The sequence below is a fragment of the Labeo rohita genome, chromosome 5 (genome assembly GCF_022985175.1).
Source record: "Labeo rohita strain BAU-BD-2019 chromosome 5, IGBB_LRoh.1.0, whole genome shotgun sequence".
Taxonomy (NCBI): domain Eukaryota; kingdom Metazoa; phylum Chordata; class Actinopteri; order Cypriniformes; family Cyprinidae; genus Labeo; species Labeo rohita.
This window is the reverse complement of record NC_066873.1, coordinates 44697045-44720613: the sequence shown is the minus strand read 5'-3', so window position 1 is coordinate 44720613 and position 23569 is coordinate 44697045. Positions and strand designations below refer to the sequence as shown.

At 28.6% G+C, this 23569-nt stretch overlaps 1 protein-coding gene across 1 annotated transcript; it reads right to left on the bottom strand.

Moving 5' to 3' along the window:
- Positions 1–768: 768 nt before the first annotated feature.
- gusb (glucuronidase, beta) lies at positions 769–22937 on the bottom strand. The gene is made up of 12 exons (XM_051110156.1): positions 22672–22937; positions 21437–21622; positions 21171–21352; positions 18510–18652; positions 18203–18390; positions 16124–16267; positions 13807–13985; positions 12400–12546; positions 10246–10330; positions 8678–8854; positions 5991–6126; positions 769–3309 (listed from the first exon to the last, which is right to left on the bottom strand). Exons 1-12 carry the CDS (start codon positions 22888–22890, stop codon positions 3161–3163), a joined length of 1935 nt encoding a protein of 644 aa, XP_050966113.1. The 5' UTR covers positions 22891–22937; the 3' UTR covers positions 769–3160.
- Between the last annotated feature and the right edge of the window lie 632 nt (positions 22938–23569).

Here is a 23569-nt window from a genome sequence, read left to right as displayed (position 1 = left end):
AATTAAACATTCTTTCTAGACTTAAAAACTAGCTGCAGTAAAGCTGTTTCCATAGCAACAATTTACAGCAACTATGCATCGCAGCACTTTGTGTAATGAAGCACATGCTGGATTAACAGCTGGAGAGTTTCTGGAAATACTGAAGATAAATGACAAATGCTTGAATTTACTAATGCTCCCCCATCAACCTGTCTTCCTCAGTAAATGTGAAGTTTAGAAAACCTTTAATAAGTACAATAACAGCATGTTAAATGAAACGCTTCCTCTTCCGTTGTCTCTCACATCAAAATCCAGCCACATATTTGTTTAGAGCAGTTTTGGACTGTTTTTGTGCTTGATCTGTGCAGATTTCTCTCCTGATTCAGACGAAGTGACTTACAGAAGGAAGCTTTATTATGGATTATGGACTCATATTTTAGCTAGAAGCAATGTTTTGAAGTTAAAAATATCTTAAATGATGGATTTGTTTCTTTGGGCCTCACATGATGTTCACTGATGGACTGGAGTGGTGTGGATTACTTGTGGACTGTTGTGATGTTTTTATCAGCTGTTTGGACTCTCATTGTGACGGCACCCATTCACTGCATATGATCCATTGGTGAGCAAGTGATGCAATGCTACATTTCTCCTTATCCAAGTGTTTTACCTTGACTTTGAGATGTTTACTTTTGTAAAGATTGGTATAAATAGATCTGAACTTAATGTATGAAGCAGATGAGATATAACATTCAATTCAATAACATGAACATTAATGAATCTCAGGAACGCTCTTGTGGAATGTCGTTTATTTCGATGACATCGCTGAGGAATGTCTGGAATGTCCACAAACACAAAGGACTCATTCAATTTCTTATTAAAAGTAATTGAAGTACATTCTGCCATCGTACAAAAATCATCAGCTGGTCACTCGCATACAGACACGTCAAAATGAGAAATATTTTGGTCATGAAAGACTGGAGCCAATTATTACATGTTGATTAAAATTCATATAAAATATCGCTCCTAAACTACTGGAAGTGAAAAAACACATCCTGGTCACATTAAAAAAAAAAAAATAAAAAAAACCTGAAATGATATTTATTTTGTATATTTATTTTTACCTTATTATGAAAAGTAAACATCTTTTTCCTCAAACTCTTGTTTTTTTCCATCATTATTCTCAGTGATGATCCTTATCAGATTCACATTAGATATTTTTTATTACTGCAATGCAATTATTTAAAAAAAAAAAAAAAAATTATTTTTAAAATATTAATGCAGTATCACTTGAATAATGTAGTTGTTTTTATCTTGTAAATATTTATTGTATTAAATGTTTTTTTATTCTTATTAGATTCTCATTAGATATTATTATTGTATTGCAATAATACCATGATATGTAAATACTTTACCATTTGAATAATATAATTGTTTTCCCCTTCAAATTCTCATAAAAATAGATCCTTATTAGATTCTCATTATATAATGTTATTAATATAATGCAATTGTAAAATGCATTAAGGCAATACAAAGATATTACCATGATATATAAACAAATAATATAATTATGTGCTTTTGCATTACAGTAATGAATTTGGTTAGAAATTTGTCTTAATGGTAATGTAAATGATGATAATGCAGTTGTTGGGCCTAAATTAGGCTTCATTTTCTTCAAACCAAAAGTCATTTCTCTTTATTTCTTTTGAGGTGAAATATGAGCCAGACACACTCTTGACATTGCAAACATTCACAATATAAATCACAGAGGCTGAACACCAGAAAAACGCACATTTAAGGAAAAATATTCCTGTTCCTATTAATAGTGTTACTGTGATTCAGGACTTTGAGTGTCTTTTTTTTTAATTATTACAAGTTGATTTAAATTCATAGAAAATAGAAATAGAAAAAACACATCCTGGTCACATTTCACCTCAAAAACAAAAACAAACAAACAAAAAAACCTCAAACGATATTTATTTATTTTGTATATTTATTTTGACCTTTTTAAGAAAATTAAACACGTTTTCTTTAAATTCTTGATGTTTAACATCTTTGTTTTCCCCTCATTATTCTCAGTGATGATCCTTATTAGATGCACACTTGGTATTTTTATTTTTGTAATGCAGTTATTTTAAAATAGGCAATATTAAGGCAGTACAACTTATAACTATCCCTTAAATTCTTGTTGTATTAAATGTTTTTATTATCCTTATTAGATTCTCATTAGATATTGTTAATATTGTAATGCAACTAATATTACCTTATGTAAATTTGAATAATATAATTGTTTTCCCCTTCGATTTCTCATTGAAATAAGTTTTAATTGTCATTACTTTCAATGATGATCCTTATTAGATTATCATTATATAATGTTATTACTGTAATGCATTTATTAAAATTATGTGACCCTGGACCACAAAACCAGTCGTAAGTAGCGACGCGTATATTTGTAGCAATAGCCAAAAATACATTGTATGTATCAAAATTATTGATTTTTAAGCCAAAAATCATTAGGATATTAAGTAAAGATCATGTTCCATGAAGATATTCTGTAAAATTCATTTGGACAACTTTACAGGCGATTTTATCAATATTTTGATTTTTTTGCACCAGATTTGCAGATTCCAGATTTTTACATAGTTGTATCTCGGTCAAATCCTAACAAACCATACATCAACGGAAAGCTTATTTTGACCCTTTTTTGCATTACTGTAATAAATTTGGAGAGAAATGTGTCTTAATGTAACGTAAATGATAATGCAAAATAATGCAGTTGCTGCTCCTAAAATAGGCTTAATTTTTGTTAAACTAGAAGTAATTTCTCTTTATTTCTTTTGAGGTGAAATATGAGCCAGACACACTCTTGACAGGTTTGAATATTATTACATTCACGATATAAATCCCACAGGCTGAACACCAGAAAAAGGCACATTTAAGGAAAAATATTCCTGTTCCAGTTTAATACTGTTACTGTGATTCAGGACTTTCGCAATAAAAAAAGTTGAGCGTCTTTACAAAGAACAAACAGCACATGGATTCATCACACAATTAGGAACAGATATGTGTGTTTCACAGGTTTGATTGTCATAGTGTGGCACGTATAAGGCACTTCCACTTGATAAACAGTGCATTTTCACCTGCTCTTCCTGTTATCCAGCGCTCAGGAAGCGGCTAATCCGGCTCACTGGCAGGGATACCTGGCCCAGGTGGGCAGCACACCTGTCTCGTTGGCGATCCTCCAGTAACGCTCTCGCAGCAGAAACGCTCCAGCTTTGGGCTGACGCTGCCGAGTGAAGATTCCCTTCTTATTCCCAACCACTCGAGTGATAGCTAGAGACCAGAGAGAGAGAGATTAATTCAGACTTTTCTTCAAGAAACCGTTTATAAAAATTAAAATGAGCTCAGGTCATCCAAGATGTAGAGGAGTTTGTTTCCATCACTTGCTCACCAATGGATGTGAATGGGTGCCGTCAGAATGAGATTCCAAACAGCTGATAAAAACATCACAATAATATTCCACAGCACTCCAATCCATCAGTTAACATCTTGTGAAGATAAAAGCTGAAACCAATCCATCATTAAGACGTTTTAATTAAAATACAAGTCCATAATGCATAATAACATTTCCTCTAGTGAAAAAGTCACATCAAAATCCAGCCACATATTTGTTTAGAGCTGTTTTGCAGTCTTCCCACACCTTGATTAACCTCAAATTCAACGACTTTCAAGCTCCAGTACCCTCAAATACAAGGACTTAATGTGGGGACACGTTTCAAGTGAGAGTAAGGTTACATTGTGTTACCTTTTAAGATATTTTTCATGTGTCAAACACAACTATGCAAAAAAAAAAAAAACACTTTTGGCACTTGTTTCCTATGCAAAAAAAAAAAAAAAAAAAAAAAGTTTTGATTTTTTTTGGCAATATGAAAGAGATCTGATATACTATTTGTCGTATTTCAGTTTTGGATAAAACTGAAGAAAATTCGGCTCTGCAACTGTCCAAGTGATGGCAAGCCAATGTTTGTAATCTTAATTATTATAATTAAAAATCCCCTAAAGTAGCACAATGACCATATCCTTTACCAAAACTCATACTATTTTATTTCCATACCTAAAATTTATATTTTATAGGGGTGTAACGGTACACAGATGTCACGGTTCGATATGACTTCGGTACAACAGAAAAAACAACAACAAATCTACTATGCTAGATTTCTTTTCATTTATTCTAAACGTGTACAAATTACATGTGAAAAAAATACTAAATATTAAATCAAATTTATGTCATATATAGGCTATAAAATATGCAGTACCTATATACATACAGTGAATAAATACTTGAAATATATTTTATTTAATTAACTGATAGACAAGGGGGAAAAAACAGTGTGACACATAAAGTAGCCTATATTTGCTGAGTTTCAGTTCAGTTTTGTGACAAAAAGGAAACTCAAATGGCAGAAAGCAGCATTCTATGTGTTTTTTGGTTATGTTGATTTTGCTGGTATGAGGAAAAGTTGAAGTTGAAGTAATCGCGCTGGCGCACACAAACCAAAATCCTCATGCACCAAAACGAGATGCCCGTACCGTGACGGTTCGGTACGAATACATGTATCGAATAGATGTATCTAATATTTTACAGTCACCCTTGTGCAGATTGATCATAAACACAGCTAAAAGGCTTTCTACCAGTGGCCGTCACGAAACTTATCATCTTGCAAAATGTTTCAATATAAATATTTCAGTCAAATGTAATTTATCAACCCTTCGCAACAGTTTAAATTCAGCCCAATTCCATGCAAAAAATGCGGATTTGGCAACCCTGCATTCGACACAAGCTGCAGGAATCAGATTTAACTGATCGTGGGTCAAGACAAGAGTAAGGAGAGGTGACTGAAAAATCATGCTGGAGGATTTGCTGCTCAGCAGATAATGTGCTCATATCTGATCTTGTAAGATGTGCTCCCTTTATACAGAGTGCTTGTTGAAATTGAAAGTGAAAGTGAACAGCCACTCAAAAGAGATTTAAATACTGTGCATGCGATAGCGGCTCCCTGATGCGTAAAAATCATATTGAGTATTAGAATGATTGCGTGAGCAGGCAGCAATGAATGGCGACTGTAGAAAGCAAACGCCGAATCCCAGACATTTTGGGCGATTTAGAAATCCTGGCTGGACGCATTTCTTTTTTTTAGGTCCAAAAAAAGAGGACATGTGTGGGGAAAAGAGGAAGTATGGTCACCCTAACTAATGTAAATAAAGCAAGCTAGTATGCATAGGCCACAAAGTGTTGGCGAAATAACACATTAGCAGACCAGAGGGAATAACATGGATTTTTTTCCAGAAAACTTCTTGCACAAAATACATTCAAGCACTTTCAAGGACCTGGATGTTTATTTTCAAAAACTTTCCAGGGCCTTGAATTTTTTTTCAGTTTCACAAACATTCAAGGATGTCAAGGACCCGTGAGAACCCTGGTTTTGGCTTGTAAATGGTGCTTAATATGTGCAGATTTCTCTCCTGATTCAGACCAGACCACTTTTTCACTGGAGGAAGTGTTATTATGGATTATGAACTTGTATTTTAGTTAAAAATGTCTTAATGGTGGATTTGTTTTAGCTTTTGTCTTCTCAAGATGTTAACTGATGTACTGGAGTGGTGTGGATTACTTGTGGATTATTGTGATGTTTTTATCAGCTGTTTGGACTCTGACGGCACCCATTCACTGCAAGGATCCATTGGTGAGCAAGGGATGGCCTGAGAGTGAGCACATTTTAATTTTTAGGTGAACTACTCCTTTAAACTACGAGTTGCATGTTTCATCTATTAATCAGAGCAGAAAAAGTGCAAATAAAGCATGCAGATTCCATGCTGGTGACTAAAGATCAGTCTGACACGTTTCCATTCTCTTATCAAAGCATGCATGAGTGAACAGTATGCTAGTTAACGTGCTCTCTGTGTTCCAGAAAAACCTGTTCAGAGAAAAGGAAAAGTCTGCGGTCGTTTCCTACTTTGTGCCGTCATGAAGTCGGCAAAGTTCCAGATGAGTTCTCCAATCACGAACTCCTTCCTCTTCTGGTCGAACACGTTGTGGTAGTTCTGCAGGACCGTCTTTTGATACTCCTCTGTGAACATCATGGGTGGATCCTGCCGGACGACAAACATGTGAGCTTCACTTTTTACCACAGCTGTCAATGCTGGGTAAACAGAAGTTTTTTAATTGCCAACCATGAAACTTACTTTGCATTACATGGTTAAAAAAAGACTTTACATATAGTTTATACACATATTAATCAAATAAAATATATAGTAAATATGTAACAAATATAGGGGTCAATGACGTGACGCCTACATTTTCTGTCCGATTGCATTTTTTTTTTCAGTTAAAAATTGGTTTAAATGCATAAAAAAAGATGCCATATATATATGAAGCACCTCTCCCATGTATGGCCCCACTTTAACTATTCAAAATAGATGAGTTATTTGTAATTTTTCTGTTATTCAAAGTGTCAAAGTATGTGGTGCGACCGTCCAGCCATAACTGTTGACTCTGAAATTACCATAAATTTATTCAGATTAATTTTTTGCACTATTTGGCATTATTTCCAAAGTGTTTTTTAATCCTGTATAAAATTGCAAAGCATTTGTATTTATATTTTCATCAAAATATACAAACAAACTTTATCCGATGATTTTCATTTTATGAAATATCATGTGGTGCGACCATCAAGAAACAACCATTTTGGGACTTTCATGTTGAAATCCATTCAAAAATAGGACTTTGCATCATATTAGCCAATGTCCCATGGAAGCATCAAGCAGATGTGTAACTCTCTTTACAAATTACCAGTTACCATATTTGGATATCATGTGGTATGACCTCAAAAAAAACAGAATATTAAGTTATTTTTACAAGTATTTATTTTTATTATAAATTTCATAGTGACCTTTTGTGGGAAGCTAGCTTGTTTTGTTTTAGGCCAATTCTGTGCTTGTAAATTTTGACTGAATTTTAAAAGTATCATGCGGTGCGACCAAATATCATTACGGTGCAACCACTGGAGAGTGTTTGAGGTCACTGAGATCATAAGATCATGGGTCCTTGTTTCTAAACACACTAATTACTGGTAAGCATGTTAAGGAAATGAATTAATTTGAATATAAATCATGATCGCACCACATGACATTTTTTAAGGCTATGGCCAATTCATTGAGATGAAAAAAATAAAATCACTTAATTTTAAATTTTAATATAAATTTATGTGTGCACAACATTCTTCTTGTCATGAACAATTACAACAGATATTATTTTTTGGATTTTAAAATTGGCCTGTCAAAAATCCTTCGTCAGTGACCCATATATAAAACATAAATATTCTTGATATTAATATTACAAAATTAATATAAAGTAATAAAAAAATTAAAAACTAAAATAATATAATAAAATAAATATATAGTTTAAAAGATAGATAGATAGATATTTTATAAGTAATTATTTAAAAAACAATATATATATAAAAATATATCTATATCAATATAACTCAGTCCATCCAGCCATCCATCCATAAGGTAACAAACTGCATCTAAATATAAACAATAATATCTAAGTATATACAAAATATAAATATCACAAAATATCTGATTTGCACAATTTCTTTAACAAAGTAAAAAAAAAAAAAAAATATATATATATATATATATATATATATATATATATATATATATTTATTTATTTTTTTTTTTAATATATAATGTATTTGACGTGAACTCCTGGAGATCGCTGGCAAGTATAATGTAACCTTACCAAAAAAAAAAAAATAATAATAATAATATTTTGTTGACACCAAAGCGCTAACACACTTTTCAAGTTATTTTATATGGACAGAAAATGTTTTTATTTGACACAAACTGCCTGCGATTGCTGACTGGTATCCGAAGTTAATGTTTATTAATATATAATGTATTTGACGCGAACTCCTGGAGATCGCTGGCAAGTATAATGTAACCTTACCAAAAATATGAAATGTATTTTTTTTTGACACCAAAGCGCTGACAGTTTTTTTTGAAGTTATTTTATATGGACAGAAAATGTTTTTATTTGACACAAACTGCCTGCGATTGCTGACTGGTATCCGAAGTTAATGTTTATTAATATATAATGTATTTGACACGAACTCCTGGAGATCGCTGGCAAGTATAATGTAACCTTACCAAAAAAAAAAAAAAAAAGATATTTTGTTGACACCAAAGCGCTGACACATTTTTAAAGTTATTTTATATAAAAAGAAAATGTTTTTATTTGACACAAACTGCCTGCGATTGCTCACTGGTATCTGAAGTTAATGTTTATTAAGTTACAAGTGTATTGATAAGAAATAAATTTATCTATACATATATAACATATACTATATTCGTTTTACAAAATGTATGATATGCATAATTCCTTTAGGGACAAATAAATAAATAAATAAATGTATATTTTAATGACAAAATACCTAATTTGCATAATTCAAGTATTAAAATAATGCGGGCAGCGTGTTATTACCGTCTGCAGTTCATTCTCACCTTGTGTTTCCAGACACAGGCTAGACATTTACCTAAATTTACATCTAAAATGAGTTCTTGTGATGATTAGTTTCTTGTTTCACGGCTGAAATGAAGCATTATTAATGGCATCTGTGTGAATGTGTGGACTTACGCTGTGTAGGCCGGGCACGGCGTCGGCTCCGTACTCGCTCTGGATGATGGGTTTCTGGTATTTGCCGTACCAGTTATCGAACTGAGTGTTGAGCTGAATACTGATGATCTCTGTGTGACCCGGGTCATGATACCACGAGAAATAGCTGTTCACACAAATAACGTCCACATACGGCGCCTGACGATAAGAACACAGACAATCAGCAAAAACTCCCTTTCCAGTTCAGTTATCAAAACTAAATTAATCTTTTCATACGCACAAAGGTTAGCCAGTTAAAATCTTGACATTTAGAACATTTACAAGTCTTAAAGGTACAGTAACTAAAGCCTGTGTAAAAATGAGGGTGGAAAATTATTCATTTCCAAATATACACTATATACACTAGAATTGACAAGTAACATATTAAATTAAACATAAAATTTTGAATTATATATATATATATATACACACACACATAAAAAATAAATATTTTATATAGCAAATTTAAAAACTGTTTATGTATATGTTTATGTTTATATATGATACATAACATTTCTATATCTACATATTAATAAAAATAAATGCATACATAAATATACTACAAATATTTGTTAGAAATTGCTAGTAAATTTTATATAATTTCATATAACAATTTTGGCATGTAAAATTTAATTAAACAAAGTTTGAATTTGAAAAACAAGTAACAAGTGTATTAATAATAATAATAATATAAAAAATATAAATATTCTTGTGACAAAAGACCTGATTTGCCTGATTTATCAAATATATATATATATGATATTGATATATATTAATATTAACTATTTTTATACAAACACAAAATTGACGAAATAATTTCTATATATATATATATATATATATATATATATATATATATATATTCTTAATATTTGCTTAAGATCTGCTTTCCTTTAGTGAGTCAAAAATTAAAATTATATTTAAATATTTAAAATAATAATTAAATAATAAGTAATGGGTAAAATTATAAATGAATAGTTTAAAATAGAAAAAATAATTAAATTATAAAAATGAATATATCTCAATATTTCAAAATATGAAAAAATGCATCTTAATATTTAAGATATTTAATTATGCAATTTACAATAACTAGTATTTTGTACTCCAATAATCTTAGTTTTATTTACAACTTGTAAAAAAGTGTAGCACAGAAGTTTAGAGAAACACTTGGTATTTTTAGACGACTCTTTTTAGTATGAAGTCACTGATTTATTCTTAAGATCTGTTAGTATGATCTGCCAACGAGAGTGAAAGTTGAAATAAGGTCTGTAAGGCATGAGGAAGTTTGTGTTTTATCTACTAGAGAGTGAAATGTGTGAGTGAACCTGTTAACTGTGGGCAGCGTTCAGAGGAAGTCAACTAAAGTAAATTTACTGAATGCCTGAATGACTATTTGAATGACGCACATCTACTGTAGACCAACTCAACTCATGATAGTGAGAAATATAAGATAAGAACTGTTCAAACAGCTGGAATAAAAAGGTCAGTGTATGCAAGGTTGTGAAATGGTTACTTTACAACACAGAAACTGCTCAAAAGCGACGTCTCACCCCTTGATCTCTGGCATAGTTGCTGTCTGTGATGTATGTGACCGGTCGAGTGGAATCCAGAGATTTCGTATGAGAAACGAGTTCCCTATGAAAAAAAATACATCAGAAAAAAATAGTCTGAGAGGTTTTTCTGACATTACAAACAAAAATTATTATACCAAATTATAAAATAAACATTTAAAAAAATATATATTACTCTATTCCCAATTTTGACTTTGCCAGTCATTTACGATTACTGCATATAGATGTCTTATTTTATTATTTAAAATAGTTATAACAATTACAGTCACCACAAGTAATTTCTGGCTGATTAAATATGAATTTTCATTGATTTCCATTAAAATTAAATTTTTTAATTATCATTTATTTTTATCAGTTTTATTCACTGTATTTTAATTTAACAAATTATTTATTTAATTTATTTTAAAATTACAATTTTAATTATTTATTTATTTTTAATTATTTATTTATCGTACATTACAGCTAAATGGAAATTAAAAAAGGACCTAACAAAATGAAAACCTTAAACTCGAATTAAAATAAAAAATGCACAAAATAAAAAGCTAATTTAAAATATTAATAAATACTATAATAGTATATAAATAAAAAAAATTTAATGCAAGTCGATGACAAAAAAAATTGATTTTCAACTATTATTTTACAATTAGTCACCACAAGTAATTTCAGCTGATTAAATATGAATTTTCATTGATATCTGTGACTCTTCATTATGTTTATTTAAAATTTGATTTTATTAATATTATTTATTTTATCTATTTTATTCACTGTACTTTAGCAATTTATTTATTTTATTTATTTTAAAATTACTGTTTTATTTTTTTTTTTATAGTTATTTATTTATTGTAAAATTTTATAAAAACAATTTAAAAAATTAAGTCATGACTATTCTGAGAAAAACATATTTTATAAGATTTTCAACTATTATTTTACAACAATTACAGTCACCACAAGTAATTTCAGGATGATTACATATATATTTTCATTGATATCCATGAGTTTTTCAGGATGTTTATTTAAATTTTTTTTTTTATTATTATTATTATCTATTTTATTCACTGTACTTTAAAAATTTATTTATTTGAAAATATTTATTTTTAATTATTTATTTATTGTAAATGACAGCTAAATGGAAATAAAAAAGAATAAAAATAACAAAAGCACCTAACAAAATGACTAAACCTTAAACTGAAATTAAAATCAAATTCTTAAAATAAAAGCCAATTTAAAATATTAATAAATACTATAATAGTATATAAGTAATACTTAAAACCAACAACTATGTAATGTAAGTCAATGACAAATAAGTCATGACTATGTTCTGAGACAAGAATTACTTGTAAATTGTTTGTAAACAATTGTTTTACAACAGTTACAGTCGCCGCAAATAATTTCTAGCTGATTGAATATGAATTTTCATTGATATCTATGACTTTTTTCAGGATGTTTATTTAAAATATATTTCACTTTTTAATTATTAATATTATGTATTTTTATGTATTCTTGTATTTTAATTCAATAATTATTTATTTAATTTATTTTAAATTATTTATTATTTTATTTTCATTTAATTATTTTTCTTTATTAATTTAATTATTTTTATTTGTATTAATTATTTTATTTTTCCAGGCCTGGAAACCACAGTTTTAACATGACGTTTAATATTGTGCTATTGCTGTTCTAGCTAGCGTTAATAATCCAAACAGGACGTTTTTTGCAGTCGAATATCCCATCAGGAGCTCAAGCTGTTGAGACTCAGTGAGTCGTGTATATATTAGACCACAAGAAGTTTCGGGTGTTTTGGCCCGTGGCGGGTTTATGATGCTCCGGTATGTTAATAAGGCTCAGAGCAGGTGTTTCTACCTCAAGACATTCATTACAGCCGCTGAACAAGACTCCACATAGACACAAACCCATGATTAGGATGCATTATTACTGTCAAAACAGCTTTGCATGAACACAGAGTCACAAGAAACAGGACTTCTGTTCTTTCAAACTAAGACTGCATCATGATTTGTATTGTGCCACAACAGGAGGTCAGCGTTTAATCTGTCTTCTCCTCTTTTAGGTGTGAACGTGCTGTGATCTGGACCACTGAAGCCATTAATGGAGTCATTCATAGTCAGTTTGACTCACTTGAAGTAAAATCCTGCGGGCTGCATTTCGGACGCCGGCTCATTGGCCACAGACCACATGACCACAGACGGATGGTTCTTATCACGCCGCACCAGCTCCTCCATGACCGTCAGGTGATGAGCCAGAGAAACGTTTCCGAAACTGCGTCTGATGAGGACATACAAACGCTTATTGATTATCTGGATCTAGATGTGACAATAAAACCATCTCAGACAAAAACACTTTAAATAGATTGAGGTAAAGATGAATCAGTGCGGTTATTATTAACTAAAACAATTAAAATTCGTATTGTTAATTTACACAAAGCTGAAATAAAATATGTTAGATGAAATAAAATAAAATGTCAACTAAAATAAAAAATATAAACTAAAAACACATCTAACAAAATAGCTCAAACTTAAACTAAAATTAAAAAGAAAATTGAAAATATATAAATTAAAAGCTGAAAATATTAAGAAATATAAGATTTCACAGCTCTCATTTTCTGATAGTTTTAGTATTAAATTGTCAAAACTATTAAAAACTAGTTTTGTTAAGTGAAGCTTCAATAAAATAAAATATCGATGTTAAATAACTATAAAGAAAATGTAGACATTAAGTCAAATGTGTTTAAATAAAAAACATTTTAAAATTAAAGCTGAAATAAAAATTTAAGCTATTTATAAATATGACAAAAAACCTTTAAATAAAAAAATATAAAGAAAGAATATATAAAGAAAAACTAAAACTATTAAAAAAATGTTATTACTCAAAATTAAAATTTACTCAATATTACTCAAATTAAAATTTAAAATAAAAATAAATTTAAAATATATTATTAAATTTAAGAAAAACTTGAACTATTAAAAATATTTACCTAAAATTAGAAATGAACAGAAATACTCTTAATTTATAAAATTACTAAAACTAAAATGGAAACAAAATAAATTAAAGCTATATATAAATATTAAGAAAAAAGCTAAAACTATTGAACTATTGAAAATCTTAAATTAACAAAAATAAGAAATGAACTGAAATACATGCATAATAAATTACTAAAACTAAAATGGAAATAAAAATAAATATAAATATTATGACAAAAAAATACAACTTCAGCTATTAACATTTAATGTTGAAATAAATAAATAAAAATTAAATAAGCTATATACAAAAACATACTTAAAAAATTGCGGAAATTTCTTAAATTGCGGAAATAATCTTAATAATAATACTCAAGAAACAGTGAGCTTTCAAATGAATCCTGTCAGACGTGGATTCACTTCCTACAGTTTTGTAACCTTGACATAATTTCCGTCAGACAAATTATACAAAAAGGGATAAAACGGGACACTGTGTTTCTGTGTCACACTTGTGTAAAACTCCTCACTAAAAGCTGAAGTGTTTGTATCTTTTGGGACGGCGTCTCACATGTCCTTGATTCCCACTCCAGGACACTCGTCTATGATGACGATGCCGTGCCGGTCGGCCATCTGCAGAATCTCCTCGGCGTAGGGGTAATGACTGGTGCGGAACGAGTTCGCTCCCATCCACTTCATCAGGTTAAAGTCCTTCACCAGCAGAGGCCAGTCGAAGCCTTTCCCTCGGATCTGGAACACAAACCGCGTCTTTCGGTGAGGTGACAAACACTGAAATGTGAAATGCAGTGTTTTACCCTCACAGCAGCTGCGTGAGGATCAGTGTGTGTCCGTGAACTCTGACTCTGAGCAAACATCAGCTATAATAACACAAGTATGAGAGGATGCGGTTGTGTGGGTAAGCAGTCCAGTTAACAGCTGATATCAGCTGCTTTTACCACCATCTTGCTCTTTTAAAGATGTCAGCATTTACTTTCTTTTTGAACCAGTGTGACTTACTTTCTTTCGTGGCAGAATGTTAACACTAATCTTAATGATAAAAGGAGACCATAAAAACAAAAGCACATAACAAAATAACTAAAACCAACTAATTCAATTGGAAAATACGTAAAATCAAATCTCAAATTAGAAATAAATATAAAAGAAGGGCAAGTGCATATTTATTCAGATCAAAATTAGAAAAAAATAGAAATGTTGCCCAAAACAAAATAACTTTAAGTACTAAAATTACTAAAACTAAAATCTAAAATAAAAACTTAAAGCTATACATATACATATATATATATATATATATTTTTTTTTTTTTATATATAATTTATGTTTAATTTTTTTTTTTTTTTCAATTTATGTTTAATTTATTTTTATTTTAGATTTAGTTTTAAATCTAAAATATAGATTTTATTTTACATATTTAATTATATATATATATATATATATATATATAAGAATAATGACAAAATCATATAACAAAATTACTAAAACTTAAAGTAAAATTAAAATAATGGAAATTTTTTCTTTAAATATAAAGAAAATATCATGTGCATATTAATTAAATCACTGTAATCTGAATTAGAAAAACAATAAGTATTAAATTTACAAAATCTAAATAATAAAATAATAAAAAAATAATAATCTAAAATAAAAACTTAAAGCTAAGTATATATATATATATATTTAATCATTTATTTTTATTTTAGATTTAATATTGATTTTATTTTGCATTGTAATCTGAATTAGAAAAACAATTAAGTATTAAGATTACTAAAACTAAATCTAAAATAAAAAAAGAAATAAATTCAAATTAAAAAAAAAGAATGAAAACAAAACAAAAGCACATAACAAAATAACTAAAACCAACAAATTAAATTGATAATAAGTAATAAATATAATAATTAGTATTTAAAAAAAAAGAAGGGCAAGTGCATATTTTTTTCAATCATATTCAGATGCCTGAAACTAAATTTTACAAAAGTTTTAAACAAAAGTTTAAAATAAATTATATATATATATATATATATATATATTACACACACACACACACACATATATATATATATATATATATATATAATAAAGAATAAAAACGACAAAAGCATATAACAAAATTACTACAATTTACAGTTAAATTAAAATAAATGGAAACTGGAAATGCATAAAATAAAACTAAATATTAATAAATATTAAGTAAATTGCATTGTAATCAGAATTAGAAAAACAATAAGTACTACAATTATTATAACTACATCTAAAATAAAAAATTAAAAAAATTCAAATTAAAAAAAGGATTAAAAATGACAAAAGAACATAAAATTTAAAGGAAAACTGATTATAGATCAAATAAAAGATCAATATTACTACTACTAATACTGCTACTAATAAATAAAACCATCTGTAATAAAAATCTGTAAAAAAAAAAAAAAAAAAACAGGAAAAGTTAATTTAAACTGCTGAAAAACAGAAAAGAAGGCCATGTGCGTATTCATTTAGTCGCAGTGTAATCAGCACACAAGAACTAATGCATTTTTTGATGTGGTACATCTGGAAATGTGAGATTTCAGAGCTCTTATTATTGATTTTCAATGCATAATGTTTCAGTTTGCTCCACACGCAAATCTATCATGTGATTTCAGACCACTCTGAATATAACGCATGAGTCATATCAACGACTTTATGAAACTTTATGGTGTCTTTTTCTCATTTTTTGGGCTTGACAGCAGCTTAAACATTAAACTTCTGCATTTTTACAGAAGAAAGAGGGTCATACAGGTTTGAATTGATGTGAGGGAGAGAATATAGTCATTTCTTTAAAGCAGTCAGTCAGTCAGCGGTCAGTATTGTGTTTGGTTTTGCTGCCCTCTGGTGTCACTCACGTCTGCATCCTCGTGTTTATTGACCCCGTGGAAGTAGAACGGCTTGTTGTTGATGAGAAACTGCGTGTTGGTGACTCTAACGGTACGAATTCCTACAGGAAGAGTGTAAAAATCCGTCTGTCCGTCCTCTGCTGTTGCCTGAACCTACAAAGCCAGATCAGACAACTTTTCATTAATACATTGCACTTTATTAGCATTTAGCAATACTTACCTACATATACAGTATTTTATACTAAAACATTTTAATGCATGCAAAATATCGGTTAACATTTTTGATGAACGCTGCACATTTTTGTTATTTTGTTAAAATAAATGTTAACTGAAAAACAATAAAATATTAACTTTTTTATGTACTAAAATAAAAACTCACACTGAAATAAAAAAATGTATAAAAACTATATAGACTAAAAACTAATGTACTAATAAAAAAAAACAAAAATTGTAACAAAATTTAAAATGAAAAAAAAAATTATAATACTTAAAACTAAAGTTTTATACTAACTGTTAATAAAACCTACAATAGTTTCTGACTGATAACACTGGTTTGAATGACTAAATGTGTATATATATATATATAATGTAGTATGTGAATTTATATATATAAATTAAATTTAAAAATCTTTAACAAAAATTAGAAATTAAGTAAAATACATCTAAATAATAATTTACTGAAACTAAAATGAAAATAAAAATAAATTAAAAATGTATGTAAATATTAAAAAAAACCTTAAAATACTGAAAATAGTAAATATTAAAAATTACTGAAATGCATTTAAATAATAAAATTAATACAATTAAAACGGGAAAAAGCATTAAAGCTATATTGAAATATTAAGAAAAAAAATACAAAATTAACAAAATTTAAAATGAAAACAAAATATAAAACTGAAAAATAATTCAGACTGTTAATAAAACTTATAATATTTTCTCATACTGATACTAAAATAACACTACTTTAAACTTAACGAAAATTAATCAGATTTTCATTTACTTTACAAATTATTTATTTAATAACAGTTTGCATGGTTATCTAAACGATTTTTGTTATTTAAAATAAAATAAAGTCAACTGAAATAAGGCAACATTTCTCGTTTTCATTTAGTTTACCTTGATGTACTAAAATAAACTCTGATATAAAATAAAATTGAAGAATAAATAAATAAATAAATAAAAACACAGAAATAAAAAAACTAACAAAATATTTTAAATACATTTTTTTTTAATGAAAACAAAGTTACTAAAACTTAAAAATAAAATAAAATAAGTCAGACTATTAATAAAAAGTATCTCAGTGATACTAAAATAACACTGGTTTGAACTTAATGGAAATTAATCAGATTTTCATTTAATTTACAAATTATTTATTTAATAAGAGTTTGCAGGGTTATCATAGTTATCTAAAAGATTTTTGTTATTTAAAATAAAATAAAGTCAACTGAAATAAATTCAACATTTCTCGTTTTCATTTGGCTACCCTTGATGTACCAAAATAAACTCAAAAAAATTGAAATAAAAATGAATAAAAACATAGAAACAAAATAAAAAAAAACAAAACCTAACAAAATATATATATATATATATATATATTTTAACAAAATTTAAAATGAAAATTAAAAAAAAATAAAGGTTCCATTAGTTGACATTAGTTAACATGAAGTAATAATGAAAAATACTTCTAAAACATGTATTAATTTTAGTTAACTTATAATATTATTTGATACACCTTGAACTATGATGAAGTAACAGTAAACAATTGTGCTTTTATTTAACTAACGTTAACAAATATTAATAAATACTGTAAAAAATGACCTTTTTGTCAAATGCAATTTTTACTACTGAAATGTAAATAAAAATGTTAGGAAAACATCTTATTACTCGTCTAATGACATGATATGGGAAAATAGACAATACGGTCACTATGTTAATTTAACATCACAAGCAAATCTTTTTGTATTTTTACACTTATGCATTTGGCAGATGCTTTCATCCTAAGTGACTTGCATGTGCATTGCATTTGATCAGTTCATGCATATCATCAATATTAGACCCAGCCCTATGGAAACTGTTCTCGACACTGACCTCCATGGAATAAAGGTAAGCTGGGTTTTCGTGCATCAGGTACGGCCACCACAGGTTGACATCTGTGATTTTGAGGACTCCTCTTGTGCCGTCGGCCGAAGCCACGCATCTGCCGTCCTGTGCCGAGAGAGTCACTTTCACAGCGGGTTTAGAGCTGCCCAACACGGACACGTTATAACTCACCAGCCCTAAAACACAGGACAGACAGCTTTTAATACAGCTAAAATGATTGAAAGCGAATGACACTTGAGGACATTCAAGCTACGATTGTCCAACTCTGCATTCATGTTAAAAATAAGATGCTTACCGATGTTATCAGAGAACGTCGTCTCGACTGTGACGTCATCGATGTGCGCATTCGGTGTGGTGTAGAGCAGGACCGACCGGTGTATTCCAGCATAGTTGAAGAAATCAAAGTTAATGTTCTGAACGAAGTAGCCAGCGGGGTATCTGAGAGGAAAACAAGACGGCAAAGACATAAAATGTTTGTATTTATTAAACTAGGACGAGGGATCATATGCTTTTTAATAATCTTCTGCATTATTTACTGGTTATAGCCTTCAATATGATTGTGCATTATTAATAATTAACATTTTGTTCAATTATCTGAACTAAATATGGGAGAGTGCTGGGCAAGGCGAGACACTGCAGGTGAATAAAGTAAAAGAAAATTAACTAATAGTTATCACCTTACTTACCTAGTTGATTGATTACATTAATAACTGCAAACATTTTTTGTATTACAAGTTTTCTAAAATGTTTAATTAAGCATTAATTATTAAAATCTGCACTCATTTGCATATATTTCTATTACAAAAATCTTAACACTGGATGAAAAATAAATAGACATTAAAAAACAAAACCTAACAAAATATTTTAAAAAAATTTTTATGAAAATAAAATTACTAAAACTTTTAACAGTTTAAAAACAATTATTAATAATGCATTATGAATTACTTAATTAATGCAGTATTAATAATTAACATTTAGTTTAATATCTAAACTGAATATTAATATAAAAAATTAACAAAATATCTGAAATAACATTTAAATTTTTTTCATTAAAACAAACAAAAAAAAAATACTACAACTTTAAAATGAAAATGGAAAACATAAAGGTTTTATTTGTTGACATTAGTTAACATAAACTAATAATGAAAAATACTTCTAAAACGTATTAATTTTAGTTAATAGTCAAATAGTCAAAAAAAATTTTTACATATTAGAGTCAAATGTTTTTACAGAGAGAATTTTCGGTATCTCATTTTTGTCAGAAAATACTTAGAACAGACAGAAAACAATATATTTTTAAAATTTCAGGGGGGATAAAATAAAATATATAATCAAGCAAATTATATATGAAAACAAACCCCTCTGTAAAAACTCTCAGGATATAGACAGGAATAAAAATGTAAAGTTTGGTGTGTGTAAGTGCTACTGAAGTGGCTATTTATGGCTTAGTGTAGGAAAAAAAAATCATTTTGATAAAACGGCCTTTAAAAATACGTATTGTAATGAAATGACACAAATAGATAAAGTGCTGTACTTTTTTTTTTTAAAGAAACACTTTTGGATATTTTCTTTCCACTAGTCTGAAAAAACATTTTATGAAAAACCAAAAAGCCCAAAATCTCAAACTTGACAGGTGTTTTTGTCTGCAGTGTCTAATATTTTGGTATAGAATAATAAAACCAATTGCATACAAGATTATTTGACAAACTATAGACAGATGTGGAAAAAGTTGTAATTTCAGGACTTGAAAAAAAAATGTAATAAAATACAATATGTCATTGCAATACTCAGCTTATTGCAAAATGTTTACAGTTGCAATAATATCATATTGTGGCTTAAGTATTGTGATAATATTTTATCGTGGGGCCTCCCACACCTAATTTATTAAAAGATTAGAGAAAGTGTGTAAAAAGGTTTTTATAAATAAATAAATAAATAAATAAAAAAATCAGACTAAAAAAGAAAATAAATAATAAAATAATAAAATAAAAAAAGAAAAATTAAAATTAAAATAAGAATAAAATATGTAAAAATAAATAATATTTGGGGGTCTGTATCTAAAATATTGTATCTAAAAATGTTTTCAAAATAAATAAATAAATAAAAAAAAATAAAATTACGTAAATAAATAAATAAATAAATAAATAGATAAAATGCAATTAAAATAAGAAAAAACTATGTAAATAAATAATATTTGGGGGTCTATACCATCTAAAATGATAATTAAAAAACAAAAATAATAATAATAATAAAAAAGACTAAATTAAATAGAAAATAAAAATAAAGAAATTAATTAAAAATGATTAAATAAATACATAGATAAATAAATTTGATTAAAATAAGAAAAAAAAATGTAGTTTTTAAGTAAATGAATAATATTTGGGGGTCTATACCATCTAAAATAATAATAATAATAAAAATAAATAATAATAATAATAAAAAAGACTAAATTAAATAGAAAATAAAAATAAAAAATAATTAAAAAATGATTTAAATAAATAAATAGATACCTACATTTGATTAAAATAAGAAAAAAAAACTAAGTAAATAAATCATATTTGGGCATCACTGTAGCATCTAAAATATTGAAAAAAAATGTTTTCAAAAATAAATAAATAATAAAAAAGACCAAATTTAAAAGAAAAATGATTCAAATAAATAAATTAATTAAATAATTTAATACATTGTATTAAAATAAGAAAAAACTAAGTAAATAAATAATATTTGGGGGTCTGTAGCATCTAAACTATTGAACAAATGCTTTCAAAAATAAATAAATAATAAAAAAAGACCAAAAAATTTTGATTTAAATAAATAAATAGATTAATACAAATCTGATTATGTAAATACTTAATATCTGGGGGTCTGTAGCATCTAAAATATTGAAAACACCTCTGTTAACCTGACTCATTTTCAGTGAATTATATGGATGCATTAGTTATGTTTGTCATCTGACCTGGTGCGATCGTTCATGTACTGGATGGTTCCTGGTGGAAGCGTCTCTAGAGTTAAAGTGTTGTTTACTGCGATGGTGATTCGACACGGGTTTGCACTGCTCTGCCGCAGCACGCTGCCGATGTCCGCCTCAAACGGGAGGTGGCCGCCCACGTGCTCTGTCATCTTAACACCATTCACCCACTGCATGTTCACACAACCACATGTCAGTCCTGAGACTGTGACTAATCATGAGTCAAAGACATTCTCTGCATCTCACCGACTTACAAGCACAGAGTAATAGTGAGCACTTCCCACTCGGAGGACAATCCGCGTTCCCCGGTCCTGGATCCAGCGTGCCGGCACCCATACGTCCTTCTCGTACCACACCCAGCCAATGAAATCACGGATTTTGGCATCTTGCGTGATGTCGTTGTAGCTGGATGGTACCGGCATGTCGATAACAGGCCCCGTCTGGAATAAAATCAAACGAAAACACACTCAGTATGCAAAATATGAATGATTGCTTAATATGCAATATTACGCAATTATTTAAGGTGGCTGACTTTGACAGTAGCCTCTAATAAAATTGACACAACATTTAAACAACATTTTATTCTGATCAAAACATCTGATACTCTTCTTGAAAAAGAGGATGTTTCTTCTCAAGAAACCTTACAAAACACACATACTGCACAACAGTTCATTGTGCAAAAAGCACAAAAGAAGATAACCGATGCAAGAATGAATGCAAAGGACTATGTGTAAATAAATAAAATTTAAATAAACTAAATAAACGGAATTAAAATAAATGTAAAAATTAAACAATTGAAGTAACAATAATAAATTATTTTAATAAATGTATAATATGGTACATAACCCTAACACTGAAGTATTAAGTAGAAAACAATATCTGTGGAAAATATTAGAGAAAATTTGTATTAAAAATAAATACATACTAACACTAGATTAAACTAAATAAATTTAATAAAAAAATTTTTTTTTAAATAATTAAATAAATATTTTGGTACATTATCTCAACAGTACATTATAAAAAATATATATATATATATATATATAATAAAAATATAAAAACTAAATATCTTCCAAATAATATTTTAATTTATACATATTTTTTGTGTCTTTAAACATTACAATATAGAGCTGTCTTTGAAATTTTAGGATGGGGTCCGTGCCATCTAAAAGACTAAAAAAAACTACCCATTTTTGTTTTCATGTTCAATGGGGTCCAAAAGTCTGAGATTTTGTTTTGTATTGTATTTAAAACCGAAAATAAAGATAATTTTTTTAAAAAAATTAAAACAATGGAAATTGAAGGAATAACACATGTATGAGATGCTGCTTGAAACTTCTCAAATTCGACTTTTCGCGCAGATTATTGTGCTGATAATGTAATTTGTACTGTAAACATTTGTAAGAAATTGTAAATGCGTAATATAAGCATTCTGACTAGCGGTTTCAGACTTTTGGACCCCACTGCACAGTTTCAGATCTCACGTGACCTCCGCCAGCGGACTCTTGTACCACTCCTGCTCAAAGCCGCGGTTCCTGTCCGGAGAGAGATCCGCTCTGAATCTCCACAGCCCGCTCACGTCCTTCACTTCTCTCGAGGGAGATTCTGTGGGAAACAGCATCCCGCCCTGCAGCGCCTGACACACGCTGCAAAAAGCGACTAGAAACACGCATTTCGCCGTGCGCTCCGCTCCGGTTGAGCTCATCATGCGCTGCTCGACGGTCTGTTTACACTGAAGCACATTAGCAGCCGTCCACTTCCGCTGCGCGCGTGACCTCAGCGCGCGTCACGACGCTTCCTCAAAAAAAAAAAAAAAAAAACGAAATAAATAAATAAAATAAAATAAAATAAAAATAACTAAATAAATAAATACAAATAAAAAATAAAATAAAATAAGAAAAAAACCTGTTAAATGAATTTAAAACATGTTTATAATGCCTTTTTTAAAGTAATTGTTAGTTTTAGGGATTTTTTTTTAACCTTTGCATATTTATTTTATTTTACATTTAATGTGATTTTGTACCTGACTTTTTTTTTTTTTTTTTTTTTTTGTTATTTATTTTTTTTTTTAAATTGCGAAAATTCAACTGTCAACAATAATTATTTGGAAACTAGTTCATACGTATTTAATCACAAATAAAGTTAAAGACTCTAGAAATTCTCTTGTGTGTCTCATGTATAAATATTACCCTTGCAATTGCTATCTTTTGAATATATTTAATTGTAATATTGATGTATTTTGTGCTGTACATACAGAGACATGCTTTCATTTATTTAGCTGTCATTCAGATTGTTTTTGGCCAGATTTTTATTTTTCAAAATCTCTTATTGTTTTTTTTTTCATGAGGAATATCATTAAACTGCTACTTCTGTTAACTAAATTTATT

Bases quoted from the DNA above. Each gene is read 5' to 3' on its own strand.
- gusb (XM_051110156.1), bottom strand. From the start codon at position 22,890: ATGATGAGCTCAACCGGAGCGGAGCGCACGGCGAAATGCGTGTTTCTA. The intron at 21,623-22,671 runs GTCACGTGAGAT...ATTTTATTCCAG, and splicing joins ACAAGAGTCCGCTGGCGGAG to ACGGGGCCTGTTATCGACAT. The intron at 8,855-10,245 runs GTGAGACGTCGC...TCTTATCGTCAG, and splicing joins ACTATGCCAGAGATCAAGGG to GCGCCGTATGTGGACGTTAT.